At 35.7% G+C, this 13943-nt stretch overlaps 5 protein-coding genes across 6 annotated transcripts; 2 read left to right on the top strand and 3 right to left on the bottom strand.

The window, feature by feature from the left end:
- Nucleotides 1–814: 814 nt before the first annotated feature.
- LOC132804571 (uncharacterized) lies at nt 815–1844 on the bottom strand. The gene is made up of 4 exons (XM_060819252.1): nt 1811–1844; nt 1596–1694; nt 1238–1494; nt 815–1135 (listed from the first exon to the last, which is right to left on the bottom strand). The coding sequence occupies exons 2-4, from the start codon at nt 1656–1658 to the stop codon at nt 997–999; spliced, it is 459 nt and encodes a 152-aa protein (XP_060675235.1). The 5' UTR covers nt 1659–1694; nt 1811–1844; the 3' UTR covers nt 815–996.
- A 1179-nt stretch (nt 1845–3023) lies between these two features.
- On the bottom strand, nt 3024–4326 carry LOC107417510 (small ribosomal subunit protein cS23). Its single transcript, XM_016026118.4, has 2 exons — nt 3911–4326; nt 3024–3561 (listed from the first exon to the last, which is right to left on the bottom strand). The coding sequence occupies exons 1-2, from the start codon at nt 4208–4210 to the stop codon at nt 3280–3282; spliced, it is 582 nt and encodes a 193-aa protein (XP_015881604.2). The 5' UTR covers nt 4211–4326; the 3' UTR covers nt 3024–3279.
- Nucleotides 4327–6631: 2305 nt separating this feature from the next.
- On the top strand, nt 6632–8385 carry LOC107407126 (leucine-rich repeat receptor-like serine/threonine-protein kinase BAM1). Its single transcript, XM_016014357.4, has one exon. The coding sequence runs from the start codon at nt 6714–6716 to the stop codon at nt 8166–8168; it is 1455 nt and encodes a 484-aa protein (XP_015869843.2). The 5' UTR covers nt 6632–6713; the 3' UTR covers nt 8169–8385.
- A 196-nt stretch (nt 8386–8581) lies between these two features.
- LOC125423701 (molybdopterin synthase sulfur carrier subunit) lies at nt 8582–10521 on the top strand. Of its 2 annotated transcripts, none has more exons than XM_048478591.2 (2): nt 8582–8847; nt 9924–10521. In XM_048478591.2, the coding sequence occupies exon 2, from the start codon at nt 9989–9991 to the stop codon at nt 10298–10300; it is 312 nt and encodes a 103-aa protein (XP_048334548.1). In that variant the 5' UTR covers nt 8582–8847; nt 9924–9988; the 3' UTR covers nt 10301–10521. The 2 variants fall into 2 exon arrangements, with proteins under 2 accessions (XP_048334548.1, XP_048334547.1); XM_048478590.2 differs by having other exon boundaries at nt 8640–8847; nt 9978–10521.
- Nucleotides 10522–10878: 357 nt separating this feature from the next.
- LOC107423470 (uncharacterized) lies at nt 10879–13613 on the bottom strand. Its single transcript, XM_016033041.4, has 2 exons — nt 12268–13613; nt 10879–11355 (listed from the first exon to the last, which is right to left on the bottom strand). Exons 1-2 carry the CDS (start codon nt 13099–13101, stop codon nt 11224–11226), a joined length of 966 nt encoding a protein of 321 aa, XP_015888527.2. The 5' UTR covers nt 13102–13613; the 3' UTR covers nt 10879–11223.
- Nucleotides 13614–13943: the final 330 nt, after the last annotated feature.

Raw genomic sequence — 13943 nt, 5'->3', positions numbered from 1 at the left:
GGCGAGCCGGTAGACCGAGGATGCAACGCATACCATCAGAAGGTGAAGATGTTATTGGACGTAGATGTAGCCGATGCGGTGGTGTTGGACATTATAGGCAGAGATGTACGAATCCATTGTCTTATGCTTCGAATTAGAAAGTTTTAATTTAGTGTTATGGTTTAATATGTTTTGATAATTATTTCATATATTGGATATAATATTTTCTATTCCACGGTGGAAGATTTATTAGCAATCTTTTTTTTTTTTTTGAATTTAATCCTAAATGAAAAGAGGCTTTCTGGAATTGATTTTCAATCTTTAGTTTACATATCATTTATGAAATGTCCAAATGATTTTGAAAATAAAAACAAACATATATCAATTTTTTTTTTATTTAAAATGGTTATTGATTTTAAATGTCACTACATTTTTTGTTAATTCCGTCTTCATCTTATATAATATTTGTCTCCACTCTCAATTTTTTTTTACCCTACTATTAACTTATATAATCTATTAGAAATTGATTTTCCAAGTGCAGGAAATTAGTTTCTAATAGGAGTAAAAATTATTCAACGATTTACGCTTGGAGGAAATGTTTTCCAACATGAGGAAAACTATTTCCGCTTGGAGGAAAATTTTTCCACCTGGCGGAAATTTATCAAGAGGCTTCAATTTTTCTTCATATGGGATTTCCGACTGGAGGAACATTTTTCCTCCATTTTTCCTCCAGTAGGAAAATTTTTCCGCCTATAGGAAATATTTCCGACAAGCGGAAAATTTTTTAAAATTTGCAATTGAGCTCTTAAGGCGTTTGTGCATAACGGAATTCTAATAAATAAACATGGCACATTTCCTATAAGGTCAATTACTTATCCTTACATCAATACCACATTGTTATCTTTGTTAAATGAACATTATAAGCCACCATTATATTTACAATTAAAAGTCAAATATAATAAATAATATGCATCTATAAACATGACAAAAGGAAAGAAAAATGCATCACCACGCAGCTCATATGCTAAGTTCTTTGTTGTAAGCCTCATATGCATACTTCTTCCTAAAGAACTCCATGTCATCTTGTGTGAATGTCAATGGTAATCTAGCATGTAAAAATTCGATGGTCTTGAGTGTAAATATGCCACAGTCACCACTACAAAAACAAACAATTATTATAACATATATTAGTATTATTAAAACCATATTCAATAGTTAATATTTATTCAACAAGCATGTAAGTATTAAGAGGTTTTACCCGTTACTTTGCTGAGGGGTATTTTGCGCCAATTCACATGTAAACTCGTCAACGGAGTCTACAAGATCCGGCCGCTGCTCATAAAAGGATGCAGACCGCAGTAAATATGGTAACAGTATGCATAATTTCTGGAAATAAATTTGTCCCTTGTATCGGTTACCAGCCTTATCCGAATCATATACAGTCATACGACGCTCTTTCAAGTCCACGTGCCCTACCACCCAATGTATGTTGCGCTTGTTTAGTGGAATCAACAACTGTCAATACATTACAGAATTTCAGTTAGCACAATAAATAAAGGAAGGCACATGAATAAATGAATAGTTAACATTACACAATTTGGACATGTATATTTTACATGATTTACGTATTTCCATGGCTTGAACTCCTTCATTCGAATCCCCAGCACATATTCTTGCATTGCGTATGAGAATTGGAACTTAGATGGACCAAACGCCTGTTACATCTTCTAATTTCAATGAATCTGAGCTCGATAATGAAACCTCTAATTTGCCCGAGAACATAAAGCAGCAGGACAAATTCTCTGAATCAATGAAAGGAAAGAAAAAGTACCAAGATGTAGCAGCTGCAGCTCAAAAGGCGTTCATATCAGCAGCACATGCAGCAGCAGCTGCAAGAGCTGCTGTCGAGCTTTCAACATCCAATTCCCAGGACCGAGATGATCAAAATGGTTCTGATCATCAAGGAGGAACCATATCAGAATTTGATAATTCTGGAAAAGCTCAAATTCAAATGGACACTTTGAAGCTTCTATGGAGACAGATCACTGGGATAGTAAACTCGGTTTTGATAAGATCCATCTTGATCCTATCGACAATCTCAACAGCTCAGAAGGTGAAGACATGATAAATAACAACTACAAAACGCATCTCCAAAAGGTGGCACAGAACAAAATAAAACAAGAGATAGATAAGAAACTATATGCTTTAAGTTTGGGTTTAAACAATCCCACCAACATATCCAGAGAGAGAAAAATAGTTTCCCACAATGAGCCGTCGAGCAATAGTAAAATGGTGTTTAAAGGAAATGTTGATGGTCTCTCGGATGAGGATATTATTAAGCTTCCATACCAATCTCCAAGGTGGATCTCACAAAAATCTCAAGCTGATTCCAATTAAAGGAAAACCTTCACTGGAAAGACGGGAAGATGGTATCAGTGAGGAGTACATGAGTCTATGTTAGAGAATGAAAAGCTTTTCTTCCTAACATATGAAAAGCTTTTCTTCCTAACATTTACTATAGTTTCAAGGATTATGGTTTTGATTTCTTTATTTCTTTACACATAAATTTTTGACACACAAACTTCAGTATTTAGATTTAGTATTCGAAATAACGACAGAAAATTCTATCGTATTAGATTTATTCTTGGCACCATCTATATAAGGTTCACTTTTATCGAACTATCGCTATCTGGTCTCCTTATATCACCGAAACCCGAGCTTGATCATGGACAACAGCTCTGAATGATCAAGCACTAAAAAGAAATTGGGTTTCAAAACAATGCATTCAAATGACAATTTAGGCTAAAAGCCAGAAGGTGAAGAAATTAATATATATATATATATATATATATATAGATATATATATATATCATTTGAAAAGAAAATGAAAGCCGAGAGAGAGAAGAGAGACTCAGGCATGACCACATCAAGATAAGACTGTGCAGTTTTTAAATACAGTTTGCAACATAACATGGTCTAACACTCATGGTTTGACTTTCATAAGAATCTAATGGATGAATACCAGAGTATACTATACATAATGATGCAACTACAAACCCAAAAGGGAATTTGAATCGTTGATTAAGTGGCATACCAGTTTAAACCAACTCCAAAATGTTAAATTGCATCAACAAGAAACAAGCAATTTTCTATGTAAACAAGCTCTTGACATATGCAATCTACATAATCAAACAAGTATACCAAAAAAAAAAAAATACATGTTTCATACAAAATAGAACACAATTGAAATACTAGCTCAATGAAAAAGCGAGGAAAAATCAAAATTTTCTACATGGCTGCTTATGTCAAATTGCCCCCACTTTGCTGCCACAAGTTGATGATGTCAGTAGCCTGATTGAGAAGAATAATCATCTCCTTTTGAGATATCCAGGGCTTGCTTTCAAGGAGCACCTTGAGCTCCTCCCAAGCATCTTTCCTGGGCCAGAAGTAGTAGGGACTTAGAGGGATTGTGCCATGACCAGGTATCAGTTGGTCAAGCCCAATGCCGATATTCTTCTCCATCCAAATGAATTTCAATACAAGCCTTGGTTTCTTTAATGGCTTCACAACCACTCCAAGCTTCTACAAATATCAACAAAAAAAAAAAAATTTAAGGAAAAGGAATCGCCTTTATCACTGATTATTTTTTTGGTCACTAAGAAATTGTGGGAAATCAAAGCATTAATTAGATATTTCTAATTGTATAAATATATCTATTCAGTATGCTTCAAACAGCAAGTTGATTCCCAAGAAATCAAACTAAATTTCCATACTTTTCCAGGCAATAAGCCAGTCTGCTAAAATGCGAAGTTGAGAAAATTCAGCATATCTATATTGACAAACCCAATTCCTTGGATTATTCCATTTTCAGCTCAAATAAAGAAAAAACCAACTAAAATGAAAGAGAGGGGAGAGAGAGAGAGAGTTGAACCTCTTTATTTTCTGAAGGGGTTTCGGAGGTAACATCATCGACGGGGGACTCTTCAGCCACTACAGATTCGGCGGCGGCTGAAACAGAGAGTTGGAACTTTCTGGAGGGGTGGCGGAGTTTGAACTCAGAGCCTGAGCGAGCAGTGAAAATGGAAGATGTCCTTGGCTTCACAAATACCGAAGAGGAGGAGTGAATGATAGGCTTGAGATTTTGAAAGTGAGCTTGGGGAAGCGATGTTGAAGGCTTGAAAGACGCATTCCAATTCGCAGCTTGAAACTGATGAATTGCCATCGATGTCATCCTCCAACCTCACCTTATCTAACATGCACACACGGACACAGACACAGAACACACACACAGAGAAAGAGAGCTTTCTTTTATGTTCTCAGTTTTGTTTCCCTAACTGAGAGACGGCTGTGGATAAGGGGAAGATTCGGCAATTGGGAAAAACAAGTACAAAGGGTATTTTGGTCCTGATGTACTAAAAGATGGTTATTTTTTTAAAAAAAAAATTTTTTTGTTATTTTTCTAAAATAAAGTTGTAAAATGGTTATTTTTCAAAAAAACCCCAAATTCTTTTACAGAACATTTTTAGGCCACCATTTCTTTCCCATTTTAATTTTTTTTTTTTAATATTACAAATTATTCAGATTCCGTCCATGCATTTATGGTATAGATAAAATTGCTGATCATAGTTATCCTCTTCGTCTCTTTCGCACTTTAATTGAATGTACGTTTTTTGTTTTGAGACATTAATTGAAGGTACGCTGGACCAATGCCAAATTGTGACTGAAATGTCACAATAAATTCGGCTGGGGCATAGCAGAACACCACTGCATCCATCTTTTTTTTTTTTTTTAAATATCTTTTTTTTTCCTTTTTTTTTTTTTTTTTGCTCACATTTTTATTTTCCCTTTTGGTAATTATGCCTCCATTCTCGTTGATCGATTATAATCAATTTTAAGGAAGTTTCTATAAGATAACTGGTTAAACAGGGGGTTTAGATTTTTTTTTTTAAAAAAAAAGGTGCACGTACTTTATAACTTCAAAACAGGCTGATTTTCCACTATTACAAGATCTGCATGGCATTGATTTAATGAAATAAATTAAAGTATAAAAGAACTTTATTTATTTTATTTATTTTATCTTTTGTTTTTTTCCTTCAAACATGATTGAAGGAATTACTCTTTCCCCACTTTTTTTTTTTTTTTTTTTGAGGGGTAATATACCATCTACTACATCAACAAAGTTTTGATTGTGTTGTTAGTAAATTGCAATTCTAAAAATTTTATCTGATCAATGATCCATTTCCAATTTATATATACATATATTTTTATTTTTATTTTTTTGTTTCTGAATATAAGATGTCCCATAATCAAATTGAAGATGGGAAATTGATCAGATTATATTTATATACCCTCTACCACTTCAGTAGTAGGCAGATCCTATCATTTAGAGGGGAAAAAAAAAAAAAATCCAATTATAAGTGAAGCGTGGCCGACGGACTTGACCAGTGGATTAGGTCTTCGGCCACCATGTGGGTCATTGGCTTTTTACGGACTCTCTTGCTTGTCCGCTGCAGCCTTTTGCCCCTCATCTTTATCCCATACTCCACTCCCACTTGCAATATTCAAGGTAAGAGTCAACTTCTCGGAATTTTACTTTTTAGCAAAAACATGTATATACTCGTGGAATTTGGCTTGCTAGTTGGATGATGAAGTGAAGCCTGGATTTTGAGCTCCCCTGCTGCTGAGCACCATCAAATTAATTCTCCTTCACCATTTTCATATCACCATCTTAAATACTACCTGCTTATCCAATAACGTGGTTAATGTGACATATATTTTATGAGTAATTTTAGATAATAAATATCTAAGAACATGTTTACAAAGATAAGTAGCAGAGAGTTCAAATTTAAATATTCATACAATCTAAGAGGGATGTATTCAATTTAGAGTTTGATGAATTTAAAATGAATTATAGATTTTAAAGAATTTGATGGATTGTTATGGAATTCTACAGACTCCAAAAAGATTTTATAAGAATCCAATGAAATCTTTAGATTTAAAGGTGGATTTCATATTGACAATTTTCTTCACAATTTCTCTGTTAAAATTCTTTCAAATCCATTAAAATCCATCATTTTTTAAAGTCTTTTAAAATCAATGACTTTTTAAATACCACCAGATTTTAAAAGAATTTTATAAAATCCTAATTGAATACATCTAGATTTTAATGGACTTTTATAAAATCCATCAAAATCTGAATTGAATATCATTAGATTTGTATGAACTCCTTTAAAATCTAAATCGAATAACTCAAAACTTTAAAAAACTTTTAAAATCCTTCAAATTTTAAATTAAATACATCCCCTAATTATAAATAAATAAAATTTTAATAAATAAATATAATTAAAAATAAATTAATAAAATAATTATATATCATTACTTGATAAATATATTGTTTAGTAGACTACTCACAAAAAAAAAAAAAATGTTGGTTAATAGAGTATAGCATTATTACAAAATTATAAACAATAATGCCACCGGACTCGACAACTTATGGTTTTTCACAAAATCTACTACTTGAGTTTGGTAAGCAAAAATAGCAGTTTGTACACTTTGATGGTATGGGATCTTTCTTCCTCATTGGACACCGACTAATTAAATAGATGTCGGGTCAAACTAAAACTCATTGCTATGCGGTGTGTCATATTATAAAATCTTTATTCGATACGTCAAAACTCCAAAACAAAGAAAAAACTCAACCCCTAGTACCCATTTCCGACCTCAGCAACCAAAACATGAACAAACTTGTCCATTTTCGTAGCATTTCATTTCCTCTTTTCCTGATTTTCTTCACTATCTTAACCTTTCCGTGTCTCAAAGTGACATCAGCCGCCTGCAATGCAGATGATGAAGCGGGCCTTCTGGAGTTCAAATCAGGCATCACAGCAGACCCGTCTGGCATGCTTGGATCATGGAAGAAGGGCACAGACTGCTGTACCTGGGCGGGTGTTAATTGCATGGTCAATAACCGGGTCACGATGTTATCCTTATCGGGTCAACCCGAAAAACCTAATAGCTTCCTGTCTGGTACCATCTCACCCTCCCTCTCAAAACTCAAATTCTTAGATGGAATCTACCTTCAACAGCTCCAAAACATCTCGGGTCGGTTCCCGGAAGTTCTTTTCGGGCTACCCAATCTCAAATTTGTTTACATCGAGAACAACGGGTTGTCCGGGAAATTACCCGAAAACATTGGCAAACTATCACAGCTAGAAGCGCTAAGTTTTGCTGGGAACAGATTTACCGGGTCGATCCCGAGTTCCATCTCGAACTTGACTCATTTAACTCAGCTCAAACTCGGTGGGAATTTCCTTACTGGTTCAATACCGAGTGGAATGCGAAACCTCAAGAACCTTACTTATCTGAGTCTCGAGCGAAATAGGCTGTCCGGTGCCATACCCGATTATTTGGGTGCGTTGTCTGAGCTCCGAATCCTCGAACTTTCACACAACGACTTTTCCGGCACCATCCCAGCCTCAATCTCAACCTTAGCCCCGAAATTAGCCTACCTTGAGCTTGGCAACAATGCTCTTACCGGAAAAATCCCAGATTTTCTCGGAAAATTCAAGGCGCTAGACACTCTTGATCTTTCGCACAACAAATTCTCTGGAACTGTACCGAAAAGCTTCGGAAATCTGACCAAGATTTTCAACCTCGACCTTTCGCATAATTACCTTGTTGACCCATTTCCCGTAATGAATGTCAAAGGCATCGAGTCCTTGGATTTATCTTACAACATGTTCCATTTGAATCAGATTCCAAAATGGGTCACTTCCTCCCCAATTATTTACTCGCTAAAGCTTGCAAGATGTGGAATCAAAATGAAATTTGAGGATTGGAAGCCTTCGGAGACATATTTCTACGACTACATTGATCTTTCTGATAATGAAATCTCGGGAAGTCCAATCGGATTGCTGAATAAGACAGATTACTTGGTGGGTTTTTGGGCATCCGGGAATAAGTTAAAGTTTAATTTGGAGGGATTGAGGATCGTTGAAACGTTGAAGTACTTGGATTTGTCCAAGAATTTGATATTTGGGAAAGTGCCAAAGGCTGTTTCGGGTCTTGAACAATTAAATGTGAGTTACAACCATTTGTGTGGAGCTATTCCGGCGACGAAGTTCCCAGCCACTGCGTTTGTGGGGAATGACTGTCTTTGTGGTGCTCCATTGCCACCATGTAAGGTGTAAGAAAACTACATGTCTTTGTTGAATAAGGGGAGAGCTTAAGGGGTGTAAAGAAATAAATATGTTTGAAGTTAGAAATCATTTAAGCTCTACAGTGTTCTCTGTTAAGTTATTTGAAATGTAACTTAAATGTAACTTTTTGGATTTATAGTTTGTGCTAGTTTAAGCTGACCTGCTGAAGATGTTTTGCTTGAAGAAATGAAGAATTTTTTCTAGTCCATGAGACTTTCTTTTGGCAATGTATTTCTATTTTTTGCTGGAAGATGATGTTATATAAACCAAAAGAAACCCACAGGCCAAAGCCTACAAAAAGAAAGGGGAAGAGGCTCTCAGCCCTTCTCATGTATGAATAACTGGGTACAAAAGAGAACAAAATTTTACCACTAGGAGTGGGCTGAGGAAGCACAAAGAGGTAAAGAAGAATAATAAAATCCAAAAGAAAGAAAATACAATATTCTTTTAAAAGCAAAAAGGAAAAAATATGTCAAAAAACATAAAAATAAAATCGATGACTTTTCACTTGTTTGAGAAGACACGTAATACAGGCCAATAGAATAATAGGAAAGAAAATCCGCTTTCCATTCCGAAGATTAGTTTTTTCACGGCCTGCGACTCCAGTGTCCAGAAACCACCGAGTTTGTCAACGTTCACTACCTCCCGTTGCCTGCCATCGTGTTTTCCGGTAATCCCTCTTTCTTATTCCTGTATCTCTCTCTCTTTCCCTCCTTTAATCTTTGTATAATTCTATCTCTTTACTTTCTTATTCTGTAACTTTCTGCGGATTTTTCTATTTTTCTTTCTGATGATCCATTCGTTGTCTATAATTGATGATAGAAATTTTCAGGCTAACTTCTTTGCAAAGTGCAATTAACTCATTTATTTCAAGAATCTAATAATTGAGTGAAAACCAAAGATGGGTTCTTGAGGTGTTGGTGGAGTAGGTATTCATCATTGGTTGAATGTTCGGAGTCTTGTATAAGAAATCCATATTTTTAAGCAATTCTGCTAAACTATGCAAGTCGTAGTTAATGTACAAATTGGGTTATTATTTTTCCGTGGTTGCCCTTTTTATTTTGTCTCTAAGAGACAGCAGTGCAAGGTTTAGATAAAAACAGAATTTATTTATTTTTGTTGTTGAAATTGATAACCCACCAAACCATTTTAATTACTTGATAACATTTTAAATGTTCTGTTGTAAAAGTTTTAAGATTTTTCAGATCCATGCCTCTTAATTGTTGCCGCCGATGTTGTGGAATTCTCTTATTGTAGTCGCTGCCGCCACTGTAGTTTTACTTTCTTTTCTTTTTCTTTTTTCTTTTTTCTTTTTATATATGTATATCTGTCTGCAAGATAGGGATGGGACTATGCTTCTCAATGCTTTGGATCCTTTATTTTCTAATTTAATTGTAATACGAGTCCTTGTCAACAATATGTCTCAATTGACTCACATTATTTTTGGGAACATTGCAATAAGCATGTGATGATCGTATGAAATCTGTTCTTTAATGCAAATGTTGACCTTATAAGCTGAATCCAATTGGAAGCTGCCATTGCTGACCTGTGTTAAGCATGTCTATACAGAATACCACAATAAGAGAAGATAAGCAGATTGTATGATGGAGATGGGTTACTGGTTGTTATTCTTTTATACCTACCTTGTAGATTTAAGCATTAATTACTTCAAAATGCTATAGATAAGCAAGTAAAGGAATAGGAACAAACTAATTTTTCCCCTTTTTTCTTTTCTTCTTTAATCAGGGAACGTAATACACATCTGATATGATTTTTCACTTCTATCAATCCATTGAACAGGGTATTCTACAATGGATTCCGTGGAAGGAGAAACTAGAACAGGTGGGGACTCGGCCAAGGGGAGTGAAGGTTCATATGTTAAGATAAAGGTCTTGTTCTTTGCTAGAGCTCGAGATATTACAGGCCTTACTGATATGCCATTGGAGGTTTCATCTGGTAGTACTACTCATGATTGTTTGAGTAAGCTCATAGCCACATTTCCAAGCTTGGAAGAGGTACGCAATTGCATAGTTCTTGCTCTTAATGAGGAATATACAACCGAATCAGCGACTGTTAAAGATAGAGACGAATTGGCTATCATACCTCCAATAAGTGGTGGCTAAGTATACCTCACTGATTTCACTTTCAAGGATATCAATGTTGGAAGCTTGGATTTCATACGATGCTGTAATTTTTATCTTTCGGTTTTGTTAAGCATATGGTTAAAAAGTTTCTTGTACTCCCTGCAGATTATGTGCTTTGTATACAGAACAATAAAAATAAAAAGCTATAAATGTCAGAGGAGATGAGAGGGAACCTCAGAACCTTCTTTGCTTTTCCGTTCCTTTGTTTCCTTGCCCTTTAGTTTGCTTTGTAATTGAGGTCTTCGTCTCTCTGTAGGTAGAGCACATTTATTTTGATGCGATGTTACGTAGGTCGAAAATATTTCATATTTGTAATTTATTTATTTGGTTTTAGTTGAAACCAATAAATTTAAGTCCAAAAGACTACACAAATCTTTTTCAATTATTCGAGTTTTGTTGAAAGCAATAAATATGAAATTCACAAAACATTACGCTCTTGCTGACGATCTGATATTTATCTAGGCCAAAGAGAAATATTTACAGGATCCAAAAAAAAAGGAGAAAAAGAAATAAAGTAGAGCAGTCCAATGAACACGCATCAAAAGAGAGGCCACATGTAAAATATGTAACACATTTTTGCGATTTTGTTGTTTCACTTTTCCTCGCACAACAAATATATTGCATCTTTCCTATTTCCAAAAGCAGCAGGAATGCATGCATACTTACCAACAAAATAAAAGAAAAAAATATTACAGCAAGATAAATTATTGTCAGCAATTATACAAGGATGGACACAAAGCTTTCTTTAGAGTTCATACAAATAAAACGCGAATATAAATGTCTGGACACAACTGAGGCAGTAAACACAATCTTAGAAAGTGGCTTGTGCACGCAGCAATAGTATATTTTCTTTTCTTTTTTATCCTTTTTTTCCCCTTCTACCTATTTCACAAGTAATTCTTTCATCTCAAACTCATCACAGGCCATGGAGTTACCCCAGCAGCTGGAAGCGAAGGTCGCACAATAGGGACCCGTCTTACCACTGAAAATGCTTCATTAAGACGTGCAGCACGACTCATGAACTGAGACACCTTCTGCAAAATTATACAGTAAAAATTGCAATGTTGCCATCTCGTTAGACATTTCCTTTATCAGTAACAATTCTAGATTTGTAAAGCAACCTTATTTCTACAATGCAAATAGAGTAAATCCAACCCCCAAACCCCAACTTAGCCACACAGAGTCCCAATTACAAATCAAATTTGAGATAATACTCTCTCACAGGCTAAGAGGCTTGATCCTGCATACAAGATTCTGTAACAGCTGTTTTTATAAAGTTATGCCATTCAAGCTAATAAAGCTTATCCAATTAACACACTCAATTTTTTAAGTAATACTTATCGAAATAAAAGAAGTTTATTTTATTGGAAAAATACAAAAACAGTAGCCACAGCACTAAAAAAGGTAAAAAAAAAATCCAGAACAACAGGTAGTACGGCTTACATGTAGTATGCCAAACTACTTATTGTTATGGCACCAACCAAATAAAGTTTAGACAGAGGCTCTTACCTTCATTTTCAAACAAGTTTTTCCAAATAAAAAAGAAAAGGTTCGATGATCAAAAGAGTGCCAATATTCCTAGAAGTTTTTTAAATGATATGTAATGCTGCTAAATCATACATAGTAAAATTCCAGCCACCATGGCTCAATGCGTATAGCATCGTAGATTTTGCACCGAAGTGATAAGTATTAGAGTAAAATGAATAAAAGTAGGAAATCGTCCAACTCCAAACTAAAAGATGAGTTATGAAAATTCGCAATCCAGAAAGCATATAAACTTAACAATAAATCCTATGTATGATACGCATCTTGAGCAGGTCTACTAACATAACGTGAAGAAGAAATTGCTGTGTAAATGGCAGTTGACAATAAGCATGACTGAAATTAGTCAAACCAATACAAGAACAAGCACGACTAAAACTAGCCAAACAGATGAAAGAACTAACCTTATCATCCATGGTAACCTTCAGCTGCAAACTCTGGGTCTTGCGCTTCATCTTATACAACTTTCTTCCCAAGATCACGAGGCCCATTACAGCAGCAGCCACAGAAAACGTCCAAACAGGGCTAGCCCTGAAAACACAATATTTCAGAAGCTGGAAAGGAACCTTCCACCAAACCACCGTTCTCTTCTCTCCCACACCATCTGATTTTTCATTAGTCTTTGCTGCTACGACGTCAGCACTTTCACTCTCTGTTGATTTCCTATCACCTCCTTCCAATTCAATGATTGAGTTATTTACACTATCCAAATCAGTGAAACCCATTTCATCCCCCTTCCCAACACCCTGAAATCCCTTAGAAACCAGACCGTCTCCACCTGAATCAGACCAGAACTTGTTGGAATCCTTATCCACGGTTTGAATTTCCCCCGTTCCGTCAAAACCCACTTGGCTTTTCACATTATCCGCGAACTCCGATTCGTTTTTCACTGAAAGCCCGCTAAATTTGCGATCATCAGACCGATCACTGCCCGAATCAGACCAAAACTCGCCGGAATTCTTCCTTTCGTAGCGAGTCTCCGATCCCGGATCGATCCAGCTTGGGTTATCAGACTCAATTGAAGCCTCTTCGCTCACATCACCCTCCACAGCTACAGACTTAGCCAACCTCCCTTGATTTTCAAGAGAAAAATAATCGGACCTGATCATACCTTCAGTATCATCCTCAATCCCCTCGAAGTTTCTCGGATTCTCAGCCGTGTCGGATGAGTTCACAAGGCCGGTGTCCGAGCTTTGAAGCACTTCCCAGTCCTGGAACTCGCCGGCCTCTCCTTCCATGTCTGAATTGTACAATCAAACGAAACGAACCCTAACCCTAGCCCAAAAAAGAAAAGGAAAAAAAAAGCAAAAGGAAAAGGATCGGAAATAATAATGTTAAAAGTAAAAGGGAAACAAAAAACAAGCAAAAATACAGTTTCTATTCGTATAACCCACGAAATAAGTAGTTGAGTTTCTTTAAACCTAAAAATCCAAACCCCAACTTAACAGCCCGTCTCTATCTATATCTCTTTCTGAGGCATTAGCTCAGTATCTCTTTCTCTCACTAGAGTAATTATCAGAGGGACCAGAAGACTCCTTACAGAGATGGGGCATGTAAAATTCGGAGGACAACTTCAGAAGGAGGGGTCCGAATACTTTTTAAGAACTAGAACCAATGGTTACCGACCACGTCACACAATAACAGTGGAGTGGAGCGGTAGCTGAATTTTGACCTCGAGAGGAATGAGATATCCTTTTCTTGACAAACGGAAAAAGGAGGCATAGGGAAGCCGACAACACACACAAGTTTCTTTGCAGATAGATCTGATTATATTACCAAAATTTTGATAATCTAACAGCATACCGTGGGATGTTCCTGAAACAAACAGCACCTACTTTCACCGCAAAAGGTCGCCTAGTGGAAAGGTCAGGTGTCAGTTTATTCGTCCTCCAACAAGACGTGTGCTTTTTATGAAAAAATTATAACAAACAAATTAAATTATAATATAAGCTTCGTTGCACTTGGAAATCCACTTATTTTATTTCGATTTTCGGTTTAAATTTCAGAACGTGTACAAAGTCTTTCAACAACCTTCTTTGTTTATTTTTTAAGCCCAAAATAAATAAAATAAAATAAAAAA

Source organism: Ziziphus jujuba, chromosome 7 (assembly GCF_031755915.1).
Source record: "Ziziphus jujuba cultivar Dongzao chromosome 7, ASM3175591v1".
NCBI classification, from domain to species: Eukaryota; Viridiplantae; Streptophyta; class Magnoliopsida; order Rosales; family Rhamnaceae; genus Ziziphus; species Ziziphus jujuba.
The sequence above is the reverse complement of the archived record's forward strand: the minus strand, read 5'-3'. Positions and strand labels throughout refer to the sequence as shown.

Bases quoted from the DNA above. Each gene is read 5' to 3' on its own strand.
- LOC132804571 (XM_060819252.1), bottom strand. From the start codon at position 1,658: ATGCAAGAATATGTGCTGGGGATTCGAATGAAGGAGTTCAAGCCATGG. The intron at 1,495-1,595 runs GTAAAATATACA...ATGTATTGACAG, and splicing joins CATGGAAATACGTAAATCAT to TTGTTGATTCCACTAAACAA. The intron at 1,136-1,237 runs GTAAAACCTCTT...TTGTTTTTGTAG, and splicing joins ACCCCTCAGCAAAGTAACGG to TGGTGACTGTGGCATATTTA.
- LOC107423470 (XM_016033041.4), bottom strand. From the start codon at position 13,101: ATGGAAGGAGAGGCCGGCGAGTTCCAGGACTGGGAAGTGCTTCAAAGC. The intron at 11,356-12,267 runs GTTAGTTCTTTC...ATAATTTTGCAG, and splicing joins AGGTTACCATGGATGATAAG to AAGGTGTCTCAGTTCATGAG.
- LOC125423701 (XM_048478591.2), top strand. From the start codon at position 9,989: ATGGATTCCGTGGAAGGAGAAACTAGAACAGGTGGGGACTCGGCCAAG.
- LOC107407126 (XM_016014357.4), top strand. From the start codon at position 6,714: ATGAACAAACTTGTCCATTTTCGTAGCATTTCATTTCCTCTTTTCCTG.
- LOC107417510 (XM_016026118.4), bottom strand. From the start codon at position 4,210: ATGACATCGATGGCAATTCATCAGTTTCAAGCTGCGAATTGGAATGCG. The intron at 3,562-3,910 runs GTTCAACTCTCT...TGATATTTGTAG, and splicing joins CCCCTTCAGAAAATAAAGAG to AAGCTTGGAGTGGTTGTGAA.